Source organism: Electrophorus electricus, chromosome 7, assembly GCF_041902795.1.
Source record: "Electrophorus electricus isolate QZ-2024a chromosome 7, ASM4190279v1, whole genome shotgun sequence".
Taxonomy (NCBI): domain Eukaryota; kingdom Metazoa; phylum Chordata; class Actinopteri; order Gymnotiformes; family Gymnotidae; genus Electrophorus; species Electrophorus electricus.
The window spans coordinates 10,450,148-10,470,998 of record NC_137503.1 but is presented as its reverse complement, the minus strand read 5'-3'; the positions used below and the strand labels follow the sequence as shown (position 1 = coordinate 10,470,998).

At 39.4% G+C, this 20,851-nt stretch overlaps 1 protein-coding gene across 1 annotated transcript in view; it reads left to right on the top strand.

Moving 5' to 3' along the window:
* The window catches only part of LOC113581555 (copine-9), a 92,717-nt gene extending 71,889 nt beyond the window's left edge, over nt 1-20,828 (top strand). The window contains exons 9-21 of the mRNA XM_027016772.3: nt 2,193-2,296; nt 2,499-2,603; nt 3,712-3,753; nt 4,610-4,685; nt 4,840-4,893; nt 5,017-5,078; nt 8,879-8,925; nt 10,288-10,469; nt 14,977-15,104; nt 16,095-16,197; nt 16,633-16,690; nt 18,151-18,224; nt 18,402-20,828. Coding sequence (XP_026872573.1) covers nt 2,193-2,296; nt 2,499-2,603; nt 3,712-3,753; nt 4,610-4,685; nt 4,840-4,893; nt 5,017-5,078; nt 8,879-8,925; nt 10,288-10,469; nt 14,977-15,104; nt 16,095-16,197; nt 16,633-16,690; nt 18,151-18,224; nt 18,402-18,593 — 1,227 coding nt within the window. The 3' untranslated portion in view covers nt 18,594-20,828. The remainder of the gene's footprint in view (nt 1-2,192; nt 2,297-2,498; nt 2,604-3,711; nt 3,754-4,609; nt 4,686-4,839; nt 4,894-5,016; nt 5,079-8,878; nt 8,926-10,287; nt 10,470-14,976; nt 15,105-16,094; nt 16,198-16,632; nt 16,691-18,150; nt 18,225-18,401) is intronic.
* The last annotated feature ends 23 nt before the right edge of the window (nt 20,829-20,851 follow it).

The window sequence follows — 20,851 nt, the reverse complement described above, 5'->3', positions numbered from 1 at the left end:
GGCAATAATAGTGGAGTAGTTTGCCATTGCTTTCTCCACCCCTCCCCATTTATCCGGGCTTGGGACCGGCATGTAGTTGTTGCCAGCCACATGGCTGGGTTGATGACACATTACTACCTACAATTTAGGGAGTCAAAAACAATGGAACTGCCACAAAAGTATTTTATTTTTTACACCTATTCATTTTAATGCTTGGTCATGCTTTAAATAATTAATTGACAAATTCTGAACACTACTGATCTGCATCTAGTACTATATTGTACTGCATTTAACTTTTATTTTACATGTTAATTTGAATTTGTATTTTTCCTCATTTCACCTGAAATTAATTCCTGGCTACACCGCTGCTACTGACAACATACAAATGAACACAGAGCTGTAAAATTGTACCAGGTAACAGCATATTAGTAGAACATTTAATCAATGCATTACAGTTTCCAAATTATATTTTACTGTCTCTTTAACCACTTATGGAAGTAATCATATGTTCCTTTAGATGAAGGCATTTTAAAAATATGAAATATGAAGGAAAGTCTGAGAAAAAGATTTTTTTTTTCCTTAAAGATGAAACAATTAAAGTAATTAAATTAAAATTAAATAGTGAGGCATAGTGGGGTTTTTTTTAAACTATTGTTAAAGTGATATTTCAAATTCTGCTAATCACTGTATATTCTCTGATAAACTTCCCTTCACTGTGGAATTAAATGACAGGTTGGACAGCATCAAGCATTTGTCAGTATGAGGTCAAAAATGGTGTGAGAGCTGTTGTCAAGAGTGCTTTGGGTAAAACACTGATAGAAAGATAGCAGAGTGCTCTGCTGCTGAAAGTCAGATTCAAACTCCAGTTGGTGCCATGTGCCATCTGTCACTGGGTTTCCCCGAGAACAGAACTGGCTTCATTTTCAGTGAGAGCGAAGGACAGCAAGTTCCTTACAACATATCACTATATGACTCACTAGCCAGTCAAGTTTGGCAGCCTCCAGTGCATAGAGCTCAGTAATACTGCGTGCTCTGGATTTTAAAGAGATGGAAGTGCATGTGTTCTAGGTCTTACCCTCCCAATCCATCACGATTTTTGCTTAGAGGCCAACAGGACTGCAGTGTGAAATATCAATGAATAAATTAGATGAGTCACATTACTGTGGCATATTGCTAACAGTCTGCTTGTCTGGGCAGTTACAACACATTCCTTTGGGCTTTCAAACACCCAACACCCGTCTTATGCCAATAAAATAAACAAATGCTTCAAGCATTTATTTTATAAGCTTTTGACAAAACTCAGCTGCAGGCTTCAAGCTTCTTTTTAGTTGCTTTGAGTAAACAGCCACCGATGCTATATAACATTATCAATATTACTTTACAGTGCTGTTTGCTATCAGAAGCACTGCCTCCTCACTGCTGCTTACTGTCTTGGAAAAAATACTTTGTTCACAGTATTATGGTTATAAAGAATGATTATACAAGACAGTTACCCACACAACTATATTGCAGTAATTGCACAAACTTTAGCATGTTTTTTTTATCCGTATCTGCTCCTATATGCAATATTTTCGTGCGGAATTTCAGTGCAACACTTCATGCCAGATATATATATATATATCCTCATTTTTAATAACTTGAAAAAGCTTAAAACCCTTCATAAGTGGAAGGCTAATGCAGATGAGATTATGGATGATGGATATGAAAAATATGCAGTTCACATTAATATGGTAAATAGAGAGAAATATGGAAAAATGACAGGGTGTATTTGTTTTTATCAGTGCTTTGCTGCCTGCGATTCCAACAGGATCAAACCCTCATTACAGCATATTTACACAAGGCATATGAGATGTTTTATTTTACACATTTTAGGAGAGAAAGAGAGTGAGAGAGAGAGAGAGAGAGAGAGAGAGAGAGAGAGAGAGAGAGAGAGTGTGTGTGTGTGTGTGTGTGTGTGATAATTTATTTTGTAGAGCAGGAATTATGTAAAATATGATTTCCTTTAGGGTTTTGAGGCCTGTGTTAATCTGTCCTTGAAGAGTAACTTCACCTTTTATGTTGGCTCAGTCTTCTGTCTTGTTTGTGTAATGTGTGGGGAAATATTTCAGAAGAAGAAGAGGAAATTCTTCAGCTTCCTGCAATGCAAATTTGCATGAGCATTTTTCCATTTGCTTTTCCAATCAGCACCTCTTTCTATTTCTTTATCCCTGCAGGATATTGCAACTATGCAGCTGTGTGCCAATAAACTGGACAAGAAGGACTTTTTTGGCAAGTCTGATCCCTTTCTGGTGTTCTACCGCAGCAATGAGGATGGAACGTGAGTGAAAATGCAAATCAGGGAGATTTCTTTATATCTCTTCCCCATTTATTCAATTTACACATGTATCTCTCATTCTGCATACTGCAACCAAACAATTTATTGGCGCTTTAACAATCTGGAAAAAAAGTATAAACAGATACTATCTATCTTGGCATGTATATTACAATTCATTTTATGAGGAACATCTTGTATGTGGTAGGTTCACTATCTGCCATAAGACAGAGGTGGTCAAAAACAACCTCAACCCTGTATGGCAACCCTTCACCATCCCTGTGCGTGCACTGTGTAATGGTGACTACGACAGGTGAGCTGATCTAGATCTCTATGGTGAACCTGTTCATAGTAAGTCTGCTCATCGATGCGATTTTGAGTTTTACAAGCATGTTAATCTTCTTTTCCATTTTGAACTAATGTAGAGCTTATAATATGGTTATTAAACTTCAGAAAATATTCTGACCATTCTTAAACCATTACAGGCTATGCTCAGCCTAGTCTGAACCCAGGAGCAGTCTAGCCTGGGGAATTATCCATATTTCTATCTGACCTTGTGTATGACTGGATCTCCTTCAGCCCCAGAGAAGAGGATTGTGGGATTTGTTGTGTTCTCAGTGGTGGGTAGAATAATGCCAGCAGTCGGCCGATTATTTCATTAGGCCAGCACTGGTATTATTGCACTCAACACTGAGATTTCTAATAAACACACACTCAGACACACACACACATGCATGCATGCACGCACACGCACATGCACCCATGAGCATACACACACACACACACACACACACACACACACACACATGCACACACACACCCTCACACACACACACACGCATGTGCGCACACACACATGCACACACACACAGCATCTTCAAACACATAAAAACATAAATACAAAAATATTGCATAGGCACACAAAACTTCAAATGTCATTCCTATGAAATAGTCAGAAAACGTGCAACCAACCAAGCTCATAAAAATGTTCATGAGTTTGAGCGTTTGTCCCTTTTCAGATGCAAAGCAAAATTGCACCTACTTTCGCCAGGATAACGTTGAAAATCACTCTGCTGGCATGGGCTTTTGCTGTTGAAGATTGGGGAGGGGGGACAGAGTGGGAGTTCTTTGTATGTGTGTGTGATTAGGCTGTAGGTGATTTCCCTACTATTGTTTGTAAATATCTGCTTTGCCCATAACAGACTGTACTGAATCTGATCAGCAAGCATAATGTCCCCAAGATATACCTATATTTGTCTGGTTTTGTTCACTGAGCTTTTAAGATATTGAAAATATATGTGTTGTATTTTTCACTCTGGTTGTGTAACAGGTGGTTACCATCTATCACACCCTCTTTTGGATTCTTTCTCTTGTCGCTATGCATCTCTTTCACTTTCTTTTCATCTCTGAACTTCCCACAGGACTGTTAAGGTGGATGTGTATGACTGGGATAGAGATGGAAGGTAGGTCTCATTTCTTGTATTTTTTATTGGTTTTTTTTTACTAGATATCATCTCCTCTAGCTTTTCCCCCACTAGCCAAGGCTATCTGAAAGTTGGAAAGTCGGAAAATCAAAGTGAATGGACCAGCGTGTGATGGATAGGCTCCTCATTTTACATGACTTTCAGAACTAGGAAGAGTAGGGACGGAGGAGGAGGCCATAAAGATCAGGGCCAGTGGAGTCCAAAGCAGATTGTGTGGGATATGAAAGATGGGTCATTGCATGTGAAATGAAACAGGGTTTTTTCCTCCAAAACCTTGACCTTATTCACTCATTCGGTGATCACACAGACACACACACACACACACTTGTGTGCAACCTTCATCTCATATGGCACCCCCCGCAAATATCAAAAGGTTAGGGGAGGGGGCTTTTTTTCATTAACTGCATTACTATGCTATTACAGTGAATGGGAAGGAATGTTCTTTTTATGACTCTGGAAAAATGTTACTCAAATAATAAAAGGTTGAGAGGATATAGATTGAGATCTACTCGTAACCGAGTAGAAAATATCTCCCTCCCTTCTCTTTCTCTCTCTTTCAAACTGCATTTGAAATATTTGAACTTTTGCCATAAAAACCCTTTCTGTAAATACACATAATGCACATCAGTACATTTTACATTTTTGTACATTATACATGCATTCTGCACTATGAACTGCAATACTATATACCACACATACTTCTTTTACATTTTCCTGTTCTGCCATACATGTAGCCTGAGTCTCACTAGAAGCATTTCAGTGTATGATGTCTCTGACATGCTGTGCATATGAAATACAAAAAGATTGACTTTGCCTTTGACTTTTTCTCCTGTAGTCATGACTTTATTGGAGAGTTCACTACAAGTTATAGAGAGCTCTCCAGAGGTCAGAGCCAGTTTAATGTGTATGAGGTAAGGGTGGGTAACGCTGGCTACAAGCTGTGTGTGATGATAACATCCCAGTCATACTTAGAATTCAATACCACGAACTGTTTGATTCACTGATTTAATGTGTGGTATCTGGTATTTAATATGTACCGCCATATACGCATCTTCCCTTCTTCAGGTTTTGAATCCCAAAAAGAAAGGAAAGAAAAAGAAATATGTGAATTCTGGCACAGTAAGTGTCTGGTCTGTTGCAACACATTTTATTTCTGTGTGTGTGTGTGTGTGTGTGTAGAAAAGTGTTTTTACGTATGCATGTCTGTGCTTCATTAAGAGTGCTACCTTTCTTTCTCTGAAGGTGACGCTTCTGTCGTTTAAGGTTGAATCTGAATACACATTTGTAGACTTCATCAGAGGAGGGTAAGTACAAGAATCATGCTTTCTGATTGAAATGCCCTTGGGTGGGATTGCACATATCTACACTTCATTATCTGTTAGCTGACGATTTATTAACTTTTATTTCAACTGCATTGCACCTAAATATGCTGTGTTATCAAAGCAGTGCCAAGATAGAGTCGGATCAGTGGAAACTAGTGGAAAAAGTTAAATTTAAACTGCCAAACATGTTTCTTGTAATCTCATATATGAATAGGCCTATGTTTTCTAAATTAGTAGTCTCTCATATATGGCAGAACTCCCATAACCATTTTAACATCAGCTTTAGCAAATTACATAATGAAGTGTAAAAAAAGTATTTTTCCCCACTCTAGTTAACTGAGCTCTTTAATGTAAACTAGCATATTAGATGATAAACAGCCGGCTGGGATGTTGGAAACAGCCATAGCTCCCAGGGTTTCCATTGTCATCAGGACTCTTATGTTAGATCAGTACTGTTTAATTTAGATTAATGTGTCTGTTTAATTTAGATTAATGTGTCTGTGTTAAAGGCTCCAATATAAACAATATGATCCCTTTCATTAAATACAAAGCTGCCATAAATATTCACTGAACATTTTTCAAGTCTACCCGCTACTTTTTTAGCATAAATAATATAGATAAGATCAATGGTATTCACTCAAGTATTGAAGGCAACTGTAAATAAATATACACATATCAATATTGATATTAAAAAAAATAGATATTTTCAGGTAAAGCAATATCAAACTTTTTTATATACAGCATTTGCATCAATAAGTGAATTATTAGAAATCTTTCTATTAAGTTAACAAGTAAATTAAGTAATTGCTCTTTTAATCCTAGGGACTCTTACCAAGCATAAGGATAACGCTCACTCAGTTCCTGATGCATGTAAAGCATTCTGCACATATTCTAACAAGAAAACATACTTAATGGTCAATATGTCATCTGTTCCCAAGTATTATTTTCCTAATAATAATAATAATAATAATAGTGTATTTGTCCAGAGGTTCATGAGAATATGCAAGTATATGGTCTTATTGGTATGCATGGAATTCGGGCCTACATTTTGAAAAACTGCCTTGCTTTGCTGTGGAGTGTGGATTGGGACAAATGCACAGAAGGAAGCATCCCTTCAGCCCTTTCAATTTCCAAGATCTGCTAGGCACATGGCTTCCTGTTTTTTGAAGCAACACATTCTTCAGCTTTTAATTGAGTTAGAATGCCTTGTGCTTTGTGTCAGGTGCAGATTAAGCAGCATCTCAGAGTCATGCTGTAGTGATGACCCTATGGGCTTTCCAACCACATTGTGACTGTGGTTTCCAGTAATGGGCTTTCCAGCCACAGTGCAACTGTGGTATCCTGTAGTGGGCTTTCCAGCCACAGTGTGACTGTGGTTTCCAGTAATGGGCATTCCAGCCAAGCATGACTGTGAACTCCTGTAGTGGGCTTTCCAGCTACAGTGTGACTATGATCTCCTGTTTCATGCTGCTGTGTGCAGCTTTGTCAGCGGTGATCTTAGTACTAAGGATTAGTTTAGATCATAATCATAAGAAAAAAACTAGCACCACTAACACACCTTTACTACCTGTAACATTAAAGCATGAGCGGTATTTAAAATAATCAGTTTTGATTAATATATTTTAGGAAGAGAGAGCTGCAGATTCCTCAACATGGCCTTGTTTATGTTCTTAAAGCTATGGTGCATTTTGTAGTGGTTTTAACACCTTTAATAAATTGTCAATTACAGTTGATAAAATTAATTGGGGCACCACCCTGATTAAAAGGGAAACATTTATTCATTTTAATGAATTTATAAATGATTAATAATTCAATCTCAATTCATGAAAGTCACCAATTTGATACGTGATTACTTCTTGTCTACCAAACATTAGAATAGCCCTCTCGACTCACAGGTTGTAATAACCAAGGTATGTTTATTGAATTAGCAGAGATAGGAAAAACATGCACAACAATCCTTAACTAAAATTCTACCAATGACTAGGAGATCGAGTTCACTAGAACAACAATCCTAACAATGCAACCAAGCAAAATGTAACACAAGTAATTTGTGGTGGATAAAGATATCTAACTAGACTAAAAAATGAAAGAGAGAAGAAACAAAAAGGGAAAAGAAACTGTTTTACAGTCCACAGGGATGACCAACCATGTAATCTACTTATCAACCAACAAGACCAATAGGAAACGTATGAATTAATCAAAATTCGTGATGCAAGCATAACTGAAGTATAAGACGAGAGTCAGGAGAACAAGATAAAGCTGTTGTGAATCAGTTGAAGGGAGAACTATTTATAAAACTGAGGAGGCTGTAGCACAGATGAGAGTAAAGCGTTAACTGATCTATTTTGATGTAGAAACAATAAGTTACTATTAATACGAATTGGTAATGTAAAAAGGGTCCTTACAAATCACTGGCGCTCAACCCTGTAGAACCGTCTGGGAGGGGCACAGGGGAAGAGAAGAGTGTGTTCCACTGGGGTTGTCCGCATGGTGCTGAGAAAAAGAGAACGCATCCATCTATCTTTGGGCTGTTGGTTGTCATACTCGGAGAGAGGGTCATTCTTTCATCCAACCACAGGAATGGCACCTAAAAAGAGCATCCTTTCCTTGAAATCTTCTGATGGTTCAGAGTGAGAAAGGCTGCTTTTTCTTGATACTGTTCTGGATAGCAGTGCATGAGCGATGAAGGCTGATGATGGTGAGAAGACTAGGATTCTTGAACCGAGGAATTAGACCTTCGGAGCTGGCTCAGACAGAGAGCCATAGGCCATCGCAGGCAGGTCTTTCTGAAGAAGGAGTTTGGATTTGTTACCAGCAGGAAAATGGGACTCCTGTCTTAATCAACCCATCCAGACGAGTTTGCTTGATATAAGCCATGATGACCAAATTCCAATGAATACACAAGATAAGAAACTAGAAAACTAATAAACAAGGAAAAAAACATTAAAAATTTAAATACGTTAAAATAAACTAAGACAGCCTGAGATTCGAGTCTTTCTAGCCGCTTAGCAAGAGGTGATTCACTTAGTTAATGAAATAGAATTTGTTGGAGTTTTTGTCTCACCTCACAGACGTGTTGTGGAACTTTATTGTGTAATTGGTTCATACAGAATTTCTAGTAAATACAGTTAGGACTGATTAACAGTTAGTTTACAAAAGGCATGAGGTAAGCAACATACCAGTGAAGTGATCTGGGGGCATAATGCAAATTAATTAAGAACAGGTAAGGAATCGAATAATGAAACAGTAGACACTTTGCAAATAATAGGAGCAAACATCACAGTTTGGAGATTATATTAAAATAACCACACATTACTGGCTGATTATCATTTGACAACATAGTAGGTTAAATGGCAAGTTGTTACTTGGTGAATCTGTGGGAAAGAGAAACATAAGAGAAAAACGTAAGAGAAACATATATATCTGTGGGATGAGAAAAGATGGTTGTCCTGGTATGGGTTGGAGTCTGATGGATTTTATGGTCACAGTTCCTTGGAGTATGACCAGGCTGGTTAGAGCTGCTCTCCTTCCAATCTGTGGGTTTTATGACACCTAAGTAAAGGGGGAAAGGGTCAGAAGGCCAGGCCATCTTGATAGCTAGGCCATTTATATCTCTGTCGCTCAACATCAAGACACCAGCAGGGTCCTGGGTCCTGTCTGTGGCCCAGGGGTGAGAGAAAGCCCGCCCTGACCAGGTCAAAGTTTCACAGGGGAATAATTTGTAGTCTATCTTCACTACAATTTAAAGGTTTTAATGATATGTGATGTCTTTTTCCCACCAGAACACAGCTCAACTTCACAGTTGCCATTGATTTCACTGCATCCAATGGTAAGTGTGCGCTAACATTATTCATTGTAGGTAAGTGTGTGCTAACATTATTTATTGTAAACAGCAATTGTTAAGATATCCTAAAATTAGCCAGTTATATCAGATATACAGTAAACAGTAAATAGTAAACATTTAGCAGTATAGCTTAAAACAACTACTATTCACTTATTCAAACTGATTAAATCTTTCCTTCACATTTATCTTATTTTGGGAATATATACATAGGTTTTCATAAAATTCAGTGTTAATTTTTTATCATGTCTATCACGCTAATTTATATGTATATAAAACAAAACATACATTATATTGCTGGATAGTGAGCCAAAGTAATTCTATTTCATCTACATGCATAATATAGTACTTACAACCATGGACATGCTGAAAATCTCTCCCTGATAGACACATACAGTATCACTTAAAAAGAACCCACTTGATATGAATTAGTGAAAGGATGATTAATTAGTTAAGCTTTAAAATTGTTGAATAGATCTATGTGTTCTCACTAACCTAACTCCCTCTCATTTCTGCTCTCAACCTCCTGCTACCAATGAGTTCATAAATACAACTTGACACACAGATCTAAGATTTCAGCTGATTAGCTCATAGTAGTATGCTGTGGTGCACACCACCTCTGACGAGCCTCTATTCAGTGGTTTAAATTGATCATAACTTACATGAGGCCTTCCTTTTTTGGTCTAAGGATTAATGGATGCTGACCCACACTGACCGACTCTGTGGGTACATTTTGCCAAACTTAGACTGTTTCAAATCAGCACTTTAGGGAAAGTCTTAAAAATGGTTTGAAATGTAATTATCCAATTGAAATGTTGTGGAATGATCTGAAGTAGACCGTTCAAGCAATGTGTCTCAACATTATACAAAAACTGAAGAAAATATAGACGAATATACTTTCTACCTACTATTGATTGGTAGTTACAGAAAGCAGTGGTTGAAATTATTGCCAAAAAACAAGGCAGCATTAGTTACTAAATATATTGGTTCACATATTTTCTATTGATCTATCAATTGTTGCCGGTATAGTCAGTAAAGCTATAAAATGTAATGTTGGTTTACAAATGATGTGTAAGTTAAATAAGAGTCATTATGTATTATTATGACTTAGAAGACTAACGTTTAATTAAAAGCTTTTAATATGCACAGCATAAATTGTGCAAAATAGATTCCTGAAGGGGATATTTATAGGTTGACCTTCTGTGACACCTGTTTGCAGTATGCTCATAACCTGTGACTGCAGTGCAAACTACCGAATAAATATTTGGCCTGAGACCCAGCTCTAATCCCAAAGCATCTCATTAGACCATACTAGAATAAGGTGTGTTCCTGACCCCTCTGTGATTGCAGGGAACCCAGCCCAGCCAACCTCACTGCACTACATGAGCCCGTATCAGATGAATACCTACGCCATGGCTCTGAAGGCAGTGGGGGAGATCATCCAGGACTACGACAGTGACAAACTCTTCCCAGCCTATGGTTTTGGTGCCAAACTGCCTCCAGATGGCAAAATCTCCCATGCCTTTCCCCTGGTGAGATCATTATAATGAAGCTACTGTTATAGAGCACTGCTAGCTGTGGCGATACAGTTCATTTCTGTTTCTTTTTTATGGAAATTTCTTATGGATGTTACAATAACTCTAATACATAATATTTTACCTAAAGTTGTATGTGGAAAATGTTTCTGAAGTTTTTGCTGACATTTTGGATATCAGAACAAGCTAGACTGAACAAAATAATTGTCAGAGATTAAAAGCCAAACATAGGCTATGTAAGGGAAGGTATGTTTTTGAGTGTGTGTCTGGTCAACAACTGACACCAGCTTCTTAGACCTCGGCATGAGTTCAGCATCAGCTCCATGAAAATGCAACACACAATCCCAGCATTGTCACTCTGAGACTGTGGAAAGCGCCTTATGAAAAAACAAACAAAAAAAGAACTGAATAAGCTCCTCTTATGAAATATGAAGCCCACAATGGTACCTCAAGGGTCTGCATAAGCCCAGAAGCCAGAGAGGCAAGTCTAAGTGCATGAGAGAGAAGAGGCAGGTGGAAAAGAAAGGCAGAGGTAGGTTAGACAGGATGCAAGTGAAACATATTGAGCCAGCCCTGCTCTCAAGGCTGCAAACATGCTTCTTCTTTAATGAAGAGTGGGAATAAAAGAGGAATTGATAAACATAGGCTCTTTTGATGTTTCTTTTGTGAGCCATGGCAATGGCATGAGAGAATGAGATGACAAACAGACGATATTACAGAGAAAAGAAGAGATGGGTGTACATAGGATAAAAAAAAAGCAAAAAGCAAAATAGCGAGAAGACGGAAAGAGATATATTGACATAGGAATTTAAACTGAATGACACATCTAAAGCAAGGGATGTCAGTGTTAGTGTGTGAGTGTAGAATGTGGCAGAAAGTCCTTCACCTTTGACAACTATGCTTTCCAGGATGTTTAGCTCTAACTAGAATCTGGCAAACTTTTACTAACTGATAAATGCACCTCATTGTTACTCATTTTTCCGATGCACAATATCCAAAGACTAAAAGCGAAACTAAAACTTCTCAGACTAGTTAAGGGAAATGATTAAATATAGCTCATCAAGAACTATTTGTACTTTTCCCCTCTTTGGAAAACAACAATGGCTATAATGGCTTGCTTTAATTAGAACTCACCTTGGCGTGACAGAACTTAAACAGCGTCATGCTAAAGCAACTTCAATTACAACAGTGACATATTGCCTAACGATCCAACTCTGGCTCACTGCCTTTGTTCTTGTGTTTGAATTCTTTACACACTCTTCCTCTTACCCACTCTCTCCTCACTCTGCTTGCTCTTCTTTTGGTTAATGTCATATCAGCTCAGCACTAAGACACTGGATAAACGATGCTGACCCATGCGATGACCTTGAGGATTCACTGCACAGTGTCTTGTTTTCACCAAGGCTCAAGTGACTATGCCCTTCTCTACAGGCGACAGTGTGCTAAGTTCATTTTAGCTCAGGATGAGTCAGAAATTGCTTCTGAAAAGACATTAGAACAAAATTCCTTTTGACTGAAAAGCACATTTGATTTGACCAAAGAAACCAGAATACGTCATTCAGTTTCAGAAAAGGTCAATGTTTCAGTACAGCACAGAGATCCTGAAATCTGAGAAGAATGGACGGCTGGTCACACTCCTGTAAAAGTGTTCACAATCAATGCCATTTCCCTCCCTTGCTCCTGATCTCCACCTGTCAGGGTCAGAGAGCCACTCACGCCAATCGACTTTAGTAGATATAACAATCTAATGCAAAATACATGCATTTGAACCTGAAACCTGAAACCTCCCCCACACACTAAAGAGATGCAATATAGAATAATACAGAATATGAAAGTATATATTAGTGATCTGTCAAACTTTGGTTGAATGGGTCATGTCTCCACTGAGATGGGTGATTAGTTATCCTTGACTATCTAACTAGGTAGAAATGAGACTTGCATTTCATTGAACCCTAGAAGACAACTTTGTAGTCAGTGATTTGTGAGGATATCATACAGAGACTATAAATGGAGTGCCCTCTACAGGAGTGCCTGGCTGAAACTGACAATTCAAAGTGGGTTGCAGTGCTTTCTTTCTGAAGCATGTTTGTGGGAATGGCCTTGATCATGGCCTCCATGTCTGCTGATACGTGGAACCATGAAGTACTACAGGTTCTCACCATTTGGTTCCAGCCAGTAGTAGAGAACTTCATTTGGCTTTTGTTATGTATGCTCTGTGCATCTGCTGTGAGTGTAAGACATATATTAAACTTGAGACCCTAGTTTCATTAAATCAATTTATAATCATGTTATTATTGATTAACCTAATATGTGTTGCATGTGAGCATACTGTATATGGCCCCGTGCAAAATTTTAGAAATACAAATGAGTCTTAAGAAGACAGTGATAGTCCTTGCAAGGAGCCCAACAATTGACACAAAGCGTATAATGTTTCTCTTCTTGGAACACTTTTACTACCAAATCAACTACTATAGGATTTTAAATTAACAAAAATACATTAGTTGGTTTACATAACCATGCAATAGGTGAGGAGAAGATAATGTAGGAGAAGATGCGGGTCAAAGCCATTATGTTAATATTAACCCATTACTGTTATTGCTGCTAAATACCCACATAAAAAGAGTGCGATACAGCAGCCTACATTTATACCTGACCTTTGACTTAAATTAGCATACAATAGTATACTATGTCTTATATAGATGACGTTTTTAAATGCAAAATTTGTGCTAACTGTTCCAACATTGTGCTAACTGGTCCAACATTCACATGTCGCTTAAATGAGCTTGTAATGAAAACGTGAATTTCCAAATGTGGATGCTAAGAATGCGTTATTCATCACGAATCAAGCCCAAAGGGAACAGTTGAGTCTGCTTGTGCACATTTTCTGCAGGTTTTGGGTATAATACGCTAATTTGGAGGTCGTTTCAGAATATAATGCTAATGCTGAAAAGAACCAATTAAATAGCTGTGTTTTCCAATGTTCAGTTCCCCCTGATAGCAAAGGAGGCTGTCTGCCTCAAGACTTTGTAAGAGTGCAATTTACTGAACTTCAGACAAATACAAATAATGCTGTCACATTGTAGTTATGCTGGAAAATCCATACAAGAAAAGCTAATAAATTAGGCTCAAAGGTGTTCTGTTTCAAGAATATGCAAAAACATACACGGAATTCATTCATAATGGCCAAAACACCGACTCCACTACAACACTGACAACGTGTAATGTTTTTTCAAGAGGAGGTAACCCTGAAAGCTTCAGTTTACATTAGTGACAAGTTGTTAGTAAGTTCGACAGACAACCCAGGACATTTTTCACCATTCTGAAGTCTCACGACCACACTTCACGGTCTTTAAGAGGGCTGAAAAATTTCCGGAGTGCTGTCATTGCCTTCAGCCCTGTTTTCACTGACACAAAGCAAACCCACGTTGCATGCTGCACCTGCGAGTCTGTGAGACTGCTGCTAACCTTGCTTGATGCTGGACAGTATTTAATGTGAGTTTTTCAAACCATAGTAGTCAACCACGGTTTTAACAATATTTAAAATGTGAAACAGTAATACTAACCATTGGGAATTTTACCGAGGTAAATAGGCTGGTGGGCCGACTTGGGCTTGGCTGCTTACACTGTATAGGTAGTAGTAGTACTACTACTAATAATAATAGTAATGAGAAGAAGAAGAAGGAGAAGAAGGAAAATCATTAGAATGTGCTGCTTTTGATGGTTGCCCACGATGAACCTACTGTCTGTATAAATGTGTTTGTGTTATAAAATAAAATTAAGACATTATTAAGCGCAATACTAAATTTGGTGCTTCCCCATACACCATTTCAATAATTTTGGTTTTAGGCTATTGTCTTGTTGCACAGTGAAGCATCAATCACAGAGTCTAGAGAGAGTCCTTTGAATAGGGGGACAAGATGTTTCTGTAATACAGATGAGAAACCAAGTCCCAGAGGCTTCCATCTACATTGTCATGACAGTATTTACAAAAGAGGTAGTAGGCATTAGACAGCCTACACATTTCACTTTATTATCTTTTTTTTCATCTTATCTCATATTTGTGTGTGTGCACATTTTTGGCTCCAATACTTATAGAAGGTCCTACTGATATAGTGATATATTTACTTCACACACAGAAATTATTACAGTGACCTATATAAGCTCTAAGTACTCTTCTGTATGCTTTTTAGAGCTGTAGTAAACATTTATTGATATTATAATTCACGCAGAGCTTTTTCATTTTTCCTCCAAATTAATCTTCACTTAGCCCTATATAACCCCTAATGCCAATTTAAGAAATTAGATTTTTCAGTTCAAATCTCCATTAATCAAGAAAGGCATTAATTTCAAAGCTCAGTTTATGCTGGGATACCTGGGAGAGGTGGGAGCTTAGCAGTTAGTGCTCTCTCTCTCTCTCTCTTTCTGTGTGTGTGTGTGTGTGTGTGTGTGTGTGTGTGTGTGTGTGTGTGTGTGTGTGTGTGTGGTGTGGGTGTGGTTTCTTTAGAATGGCAACAGTGAAGACCCAAACTGTGTTGGAATAGAGGGGGTGCTGGAGGCCTACTTCCAGAGTCTCAGAACTGTACAGCTTTATGGCCCAACCAACTTTGCTCCGGTCATTAACCAGGTAGCATGGTAAGTCTCACTTTCTCACACACACACACACACACACAAGACTAGCTTTTCTGAGTTTGGGTGTATTTTTCTGTTTGAAGATTCTGTGCTTTGTGCTCTGACTCTTTGTTCATTTCTGATCATTCCATATTATTTATTTATAGCTGGCTCATTGCCATAGTGATATCATATTAGCTGAGTGGAGATGGCTGTTGCATAATGGCACAGATATGGATGAGCTAAAAGCTTCAAGAGCTTACAACACATGTGCGCTCTCTCTCTCTCTCTCTCTCTCTCTCTCTCTCACACACACACACACACACACACACACACACACACACACACACACACACACACACACAGGTATGAGAAAGAGGGCAGACACGTCAGCATTTTCTCTCTCCCGCTCGCTCTCTCACTCTCTCTGTGGTTGTTAAGTGACAGTAGGAGACAGGTGGCTTTTAGACTGACATGGGGGTTTATATAATTAGATCCTCTGTTGGCCTCCATGGCCAATGCACAGTTTATTCACACAAAATATATACTTTTGAAGATGCTGCTTGTGTGTTTGTGTGTGTGTGTGTGTGTGAGAGAGAGAGAGAGAGAGAGAGAGAGAGAGAGAGAGAGAGAGAGAGAGAGGGGGACACTTATGCTCCTTATTTGGATGGTGAGTTTGGCCTGTGGGAACACAGTGATACTGAGCCTAATAGATTCAGAGAGAGTGGGATGCTTTATACAATTAGTTTACCAGTGCATGCTATAGTAAATGTATACACACAAGCATAAGTTTACCAGACCCTGCTATAGTAAAAAGACAATACCTATTCGTGATTATAGTTGGCTAAAAATATATTGGAAAGTTGTTTTATTCAGCACATACATATTCTGGGAGTTGACAGTTCAGTAGACAACATTAGATAACATCTAAATGATTTCAGAATAACTGATATAGTATGTTCTCTAGATTACACAGCACAGGAAGTGACTGATCTCTCTTCTCATTTCTCTCAGCTCAGCACAGGAAGTGACTGATGGCTCCCAGTATTTTGTGCTGCTGATGATCACAGACGGGGTGATCTCAGACATGGTGCAGACCAAAGAGGCCGTTGTCAACGTGAGAAAAAAATTTCCTCTTGAACTCAAATATCTAACTATACAATTATAAATCCTGAATGTATAAATAAATCTGTCACCAATGATTAAGTGGTACAATACATTAAAAAAAAAAAAAACATTGGTGCTACAAAAGAAACTATGGTAAAGGCATGGCTCCTGCACCACTGTGACATATCTGCTCGAATGGATTCATTTACTGTGTATACTGTGTAATTTCCCTTTTTGGGGGGGTGGGGGGGGGCACCATTATCTGATGTGACTATGCCCCAGTTTTCACCAGTTGTGTTTGAAGTCTCTATATCTGAACACTTCTATTGATTGAAATCCATCTGAAACGTGGCTCATAACTGTTTGTGTGTGTGTGTGTGCGTGTGTGTGTGTGTGTGTGCGTGCGTGTGTGTGTGTGCGGGTGCGTGGGTGTATGTTTCCATAGGCATCTTCTTTACCCATGTCTATCATCATTGTGGGTGTGGGCCCTGCTGAGTTTGATGGTAAGTGTGTTGTGTGCTTATGTGTATGTGGGAGAGAGAGAGATTTGCAACACTGGGTGTCTGTTTTGCCCTAAGGTCATAACAGGCTTAATAAACTAAATTGCATATATATGCACAAATGCACACAATCTCACACTGTGTCAAGGAAAATCGTAACAGCCTGTGTTAATTCTCCTTCCTGAGTAAATATTGGTAAGTTACGCAGCGCAGCCTAAAGCACAGTACACTCTCTACCCTCTGGATCTGAATAATAAACTCATGCTTTTGAGTGATGCAAATGGCTAAGGGAGCATCCATCCTACCGCTGGGATTAATCCCAGTGGTACAAGTCCCAGTCAGTGCAGTTGGCACTGCTTTCTTGGTGGGAATGACAGCTCCTACTTTCTGTTGATGTGAATGAAGGTTGTCTGCCAGCTCATATACATAGATTCGGACAGTCACCGATCTCCTCTATGCATGCGCAGCTGCCCTACAGCATTGTGTGAGCAGTAGTTTGAAAACTGACTTCATTTGTAATAGAGGCCTATTTCTGCCTAATGAAGAGCATTTTTTCACTAAGGAACTTGGGTGCCTATGGATATGAGTGTGCACATAATAGGTATGAGACAGTTTAAGGAATTAAAGGACTGTTGGAATGGTGATTCATAACACAAAGACACAAGCATATCTTTAATTTTCCAATCAGGAACCATTTTCAAAATAGTAATTTGTGTAATTGGGTTTGCACACATTGATAGTCATTAACCAGGTTAACAGTGAATTTTTTAATCATGTTTATCATGTAAAATTAAATGATGTGATTTTTTTAACCTCAAGAAAGGTCATTTTAACAGCATGAAGAAAGGCAGTTTCTTTAACAGTTGCTTCATTTCAATTTTTAATATGAAACCATCAGAACTGTTTAGAATACAAACACTGGATCCATGGTGCTCACAGTAGTTTTGATCATCTCACTGTCCTTGGTTTTTCACCTTCATCGTTGCTCCTTCCTGTCTTTCCCTCTCCCCTCATCTCGAGCCCTGTGCTCTGATCCTGCTGTCCTCAGCTGCCATCTGCCTCCCCCTGCCACACTCCCTCACTCTCATTTACATACTCACCGGGATCTCCGGGATCGATACCTGTGCTCTCTCAGGCATGAACACGCACACGCCGAGCACAGCGCACTCGTGCTCTGCACCCTGGTGCAGCTCTGCTCACGCTCGGCCTCCCGCCGAGGCTGAGCTCACTGACATCTGCCTCCAGCCTACACACATGCATATGCGCACACACACAGATGCTCCTTCTCTCTGTCTGTCTCCCTCACGTGCACAAAACCTTCCGCAACAACTGAGTACAAACGTCTTCCAGGTCCAGTGAACGGCACAGACATCCAAACCATCTAAAGACAGTATGGTGTGCGTGAGAAAAAGGAGATTGTTTGCATAATGTAAGGATCACACAGTGTTCCATCTCTTCTGCAGCCATGGAGGAGTTAGATGGTGACGAGGTCAGAGTGTCCTCTAGAGGACGATTTGCGGAGAGAGACATTGTTCAGGTAAAAGAAGTCTTACCTCTCTGTCATTTCAATTCTGCCAATCAACATTCCAGCTCTAAGTTTCAGTAACATAGTCCACAGTTTCATCCCTCACCTGCAATGTCTCATTCTCGGTATGTCTGTGACTCTCACTCTTTTTTTTTTTTTTTGGCGCTGTCCCTGTCTCTTGACCACAAGTTTGTTCCGTTCCGGGACTACATTGACCGGTCTGGGAACCAGATTCTGAGCATGGCTCGGCTGGCTAAAGATGTTCTGGCAGAGATCCCTGAGCAGCTGCTGTCCTTCATGAAGAGCAAAGGAATCGAGCCGCGGCCCGCGCCCCCTGCCTCCTGCGTGCCAAACAAACCCCCCGGCAGCATGCGCATCTGAAGGCCGCGCCCTGGCAAAGAGTGAGAGGAAGATTTGGGGGCCTGGAGGCATGTAACAGGCATAGGAACACCCTGGAGGTTGGCACCCCTGACTGCCAGTGCTACCAGCTTTTATATATGTTCATATATATCATTTCCCTCAAAATAAATTCCATCTGTACTGTGTGTGCTCTGTTCTTGAAAGAATCCAAGAAAACACGACAGAGCAGAAAACTAAGCAGATGCTCTGCCCAACATATTAGAACTGATAAATGTCACAGTTGAAAATTGAAAAAAAAAAGTTGGTTGCGTCATCTGGAGAAGCTGTGAACCCATCAAAACTGAAAGGAGATACTTGGTCTGATTCGACCAGATTCCGCAGACACGCAGAGACAGGCTGTCACTGTGACAGAAAGAAAGAAAAGCATAAAGGAGAATAAAAAAGGAGAGAGTGTGAGAGTGAGAGAAAGAGAACGAGTGCTTCAAGATAAGGTGAAAGGGCAGATGAGCTCATCTTCTCCTCTAGACACCAATGGCATGGAATGCAAGGGTGTCCACTGCAGCCAACTGTAGGCATGATGCGAACAGAAAGAAATGCAAACTTTTTATGAACCCAGAAAAAGACCGACTTCTATAGACCTGGCAGCTAACATGCTGTTTGTGCTCTTTGTTGAATGAATGATGAAAAAACAGAAATCTGATATGTCTGTAGTGTCTATCTAAGGACATTCTCTATCCACTGTATATTTGAGGCCAACAATCTGTCAAGAAACCATCAAATTTTTCTCTACAAAATGGCAATTCTGCATCTTGATTAAGAGCACTGTACATACTAAGACATTCCTGCCTCTGTAACAGTAAAACAAATGACAAAGTCATTTTTGGGCAGTATATTTTTGAATTGCTTGGATGTATTTGATCATTTCATATTGGTTGTTGGCTGTCGCTGGCAGTTTTAAAAATTTGTAAGTAAGGTTGAAGAGGAGAGAGAGAGAGAGAGAGAGAGAGAGAGAGAGAGAGTGAGAGAGAGAGCACATCACATTTTCTACAGTGATACACTAGCGGTCCATCCACACTCAACCTGACTGCATATTGCATCCTTTACACATTTCTCTCTACCATTACACCCCTTACCCTGCACCCTCCAGGTGCTCATATATGTCCAAACCCTTTGCAATTCATTTGGGGGTGGTTTCCTCCGGCTGACTTGAAACTGCATCACTGTTCAAGAACTCCCTTTTCATGCCCTTCATTCTCAGATCCTCTCGTTGCCCTCTGATGAACTGATGCTGTTGTGTGACATTTTAGAGCCTCCAGTTTTGCCTTATCTGAACGAATTCTTCTTCAGCTCTGTTCTTCCTTTCAGCCACAACCTGGAAGGCTTTAACAAGCTTTACCAGATGAATAATGTATTCCAGTGCTAGCCCTGGAGGATCCCAACTGGCTCACCAAGCCTACAGTCTGTGTCCTGCCTGTTTACAGTCAAGAGCAGCTACAATAACATGCTTGATAAAAGAAGACACAAGTGCCAAATCCACAATACATCAAGCCAAGACTGCAAGGGCACCTTCACACTTTAACTTATTTATTTCTTAAAATGCATTGCTTAAAAGGAATTTATCCCAATTGGCACTTGGAAATGTGGCATAGGGCCATTACTGGTGTTTTGAGAGACATGGAATGTGCCTCTTTTCCTTTGCAAATGAATGCAAAGTTATTCTGTACCTTCCTCAGCTCCATATCATCCTGACTCCTGCTCTAGTTGCATCTGACACCTCGTGCCCTAAATCTGGAGCATGCTCTGTCTTAGGCTTGTGGTGGGTGCTTTGTTGCTCACTGTATTTACAGGGTGCCTGAGCATGAGCTGAACTTCATGCTGGGTGTTCCCGCCAAGGTCTCCCAACACCTCTCTTCCTCTAGCATTGAAAGTATACAGTCACTTGGGGCAAGACCACAAATGACATTATAAAGACCGTTATCCCTTTTGGGCCTTTGCTCTCCTTAAAAAATCTTAAAGAAGATCTCTTTCCTCCCTCAATTCCACTTTCTCTCTCTAATTCTATTATAACTCTATTTAATTAAATGCAAGAAAATTGGAAAAACTTATTGAGTGTTGGCTAAGGTTCATTAACTACATTTGTTCGAAGAATTGTATTAATACTGAACTTGACTTGCTAATTCCCCTCTGTTACAAAACCTCAATTAATTTGCTTTTGTAAACAAAGAATTTGCATTGGAATAAACAATGAGTAGGTTGTGTGTGTGTGTGTGTGTGTGTGT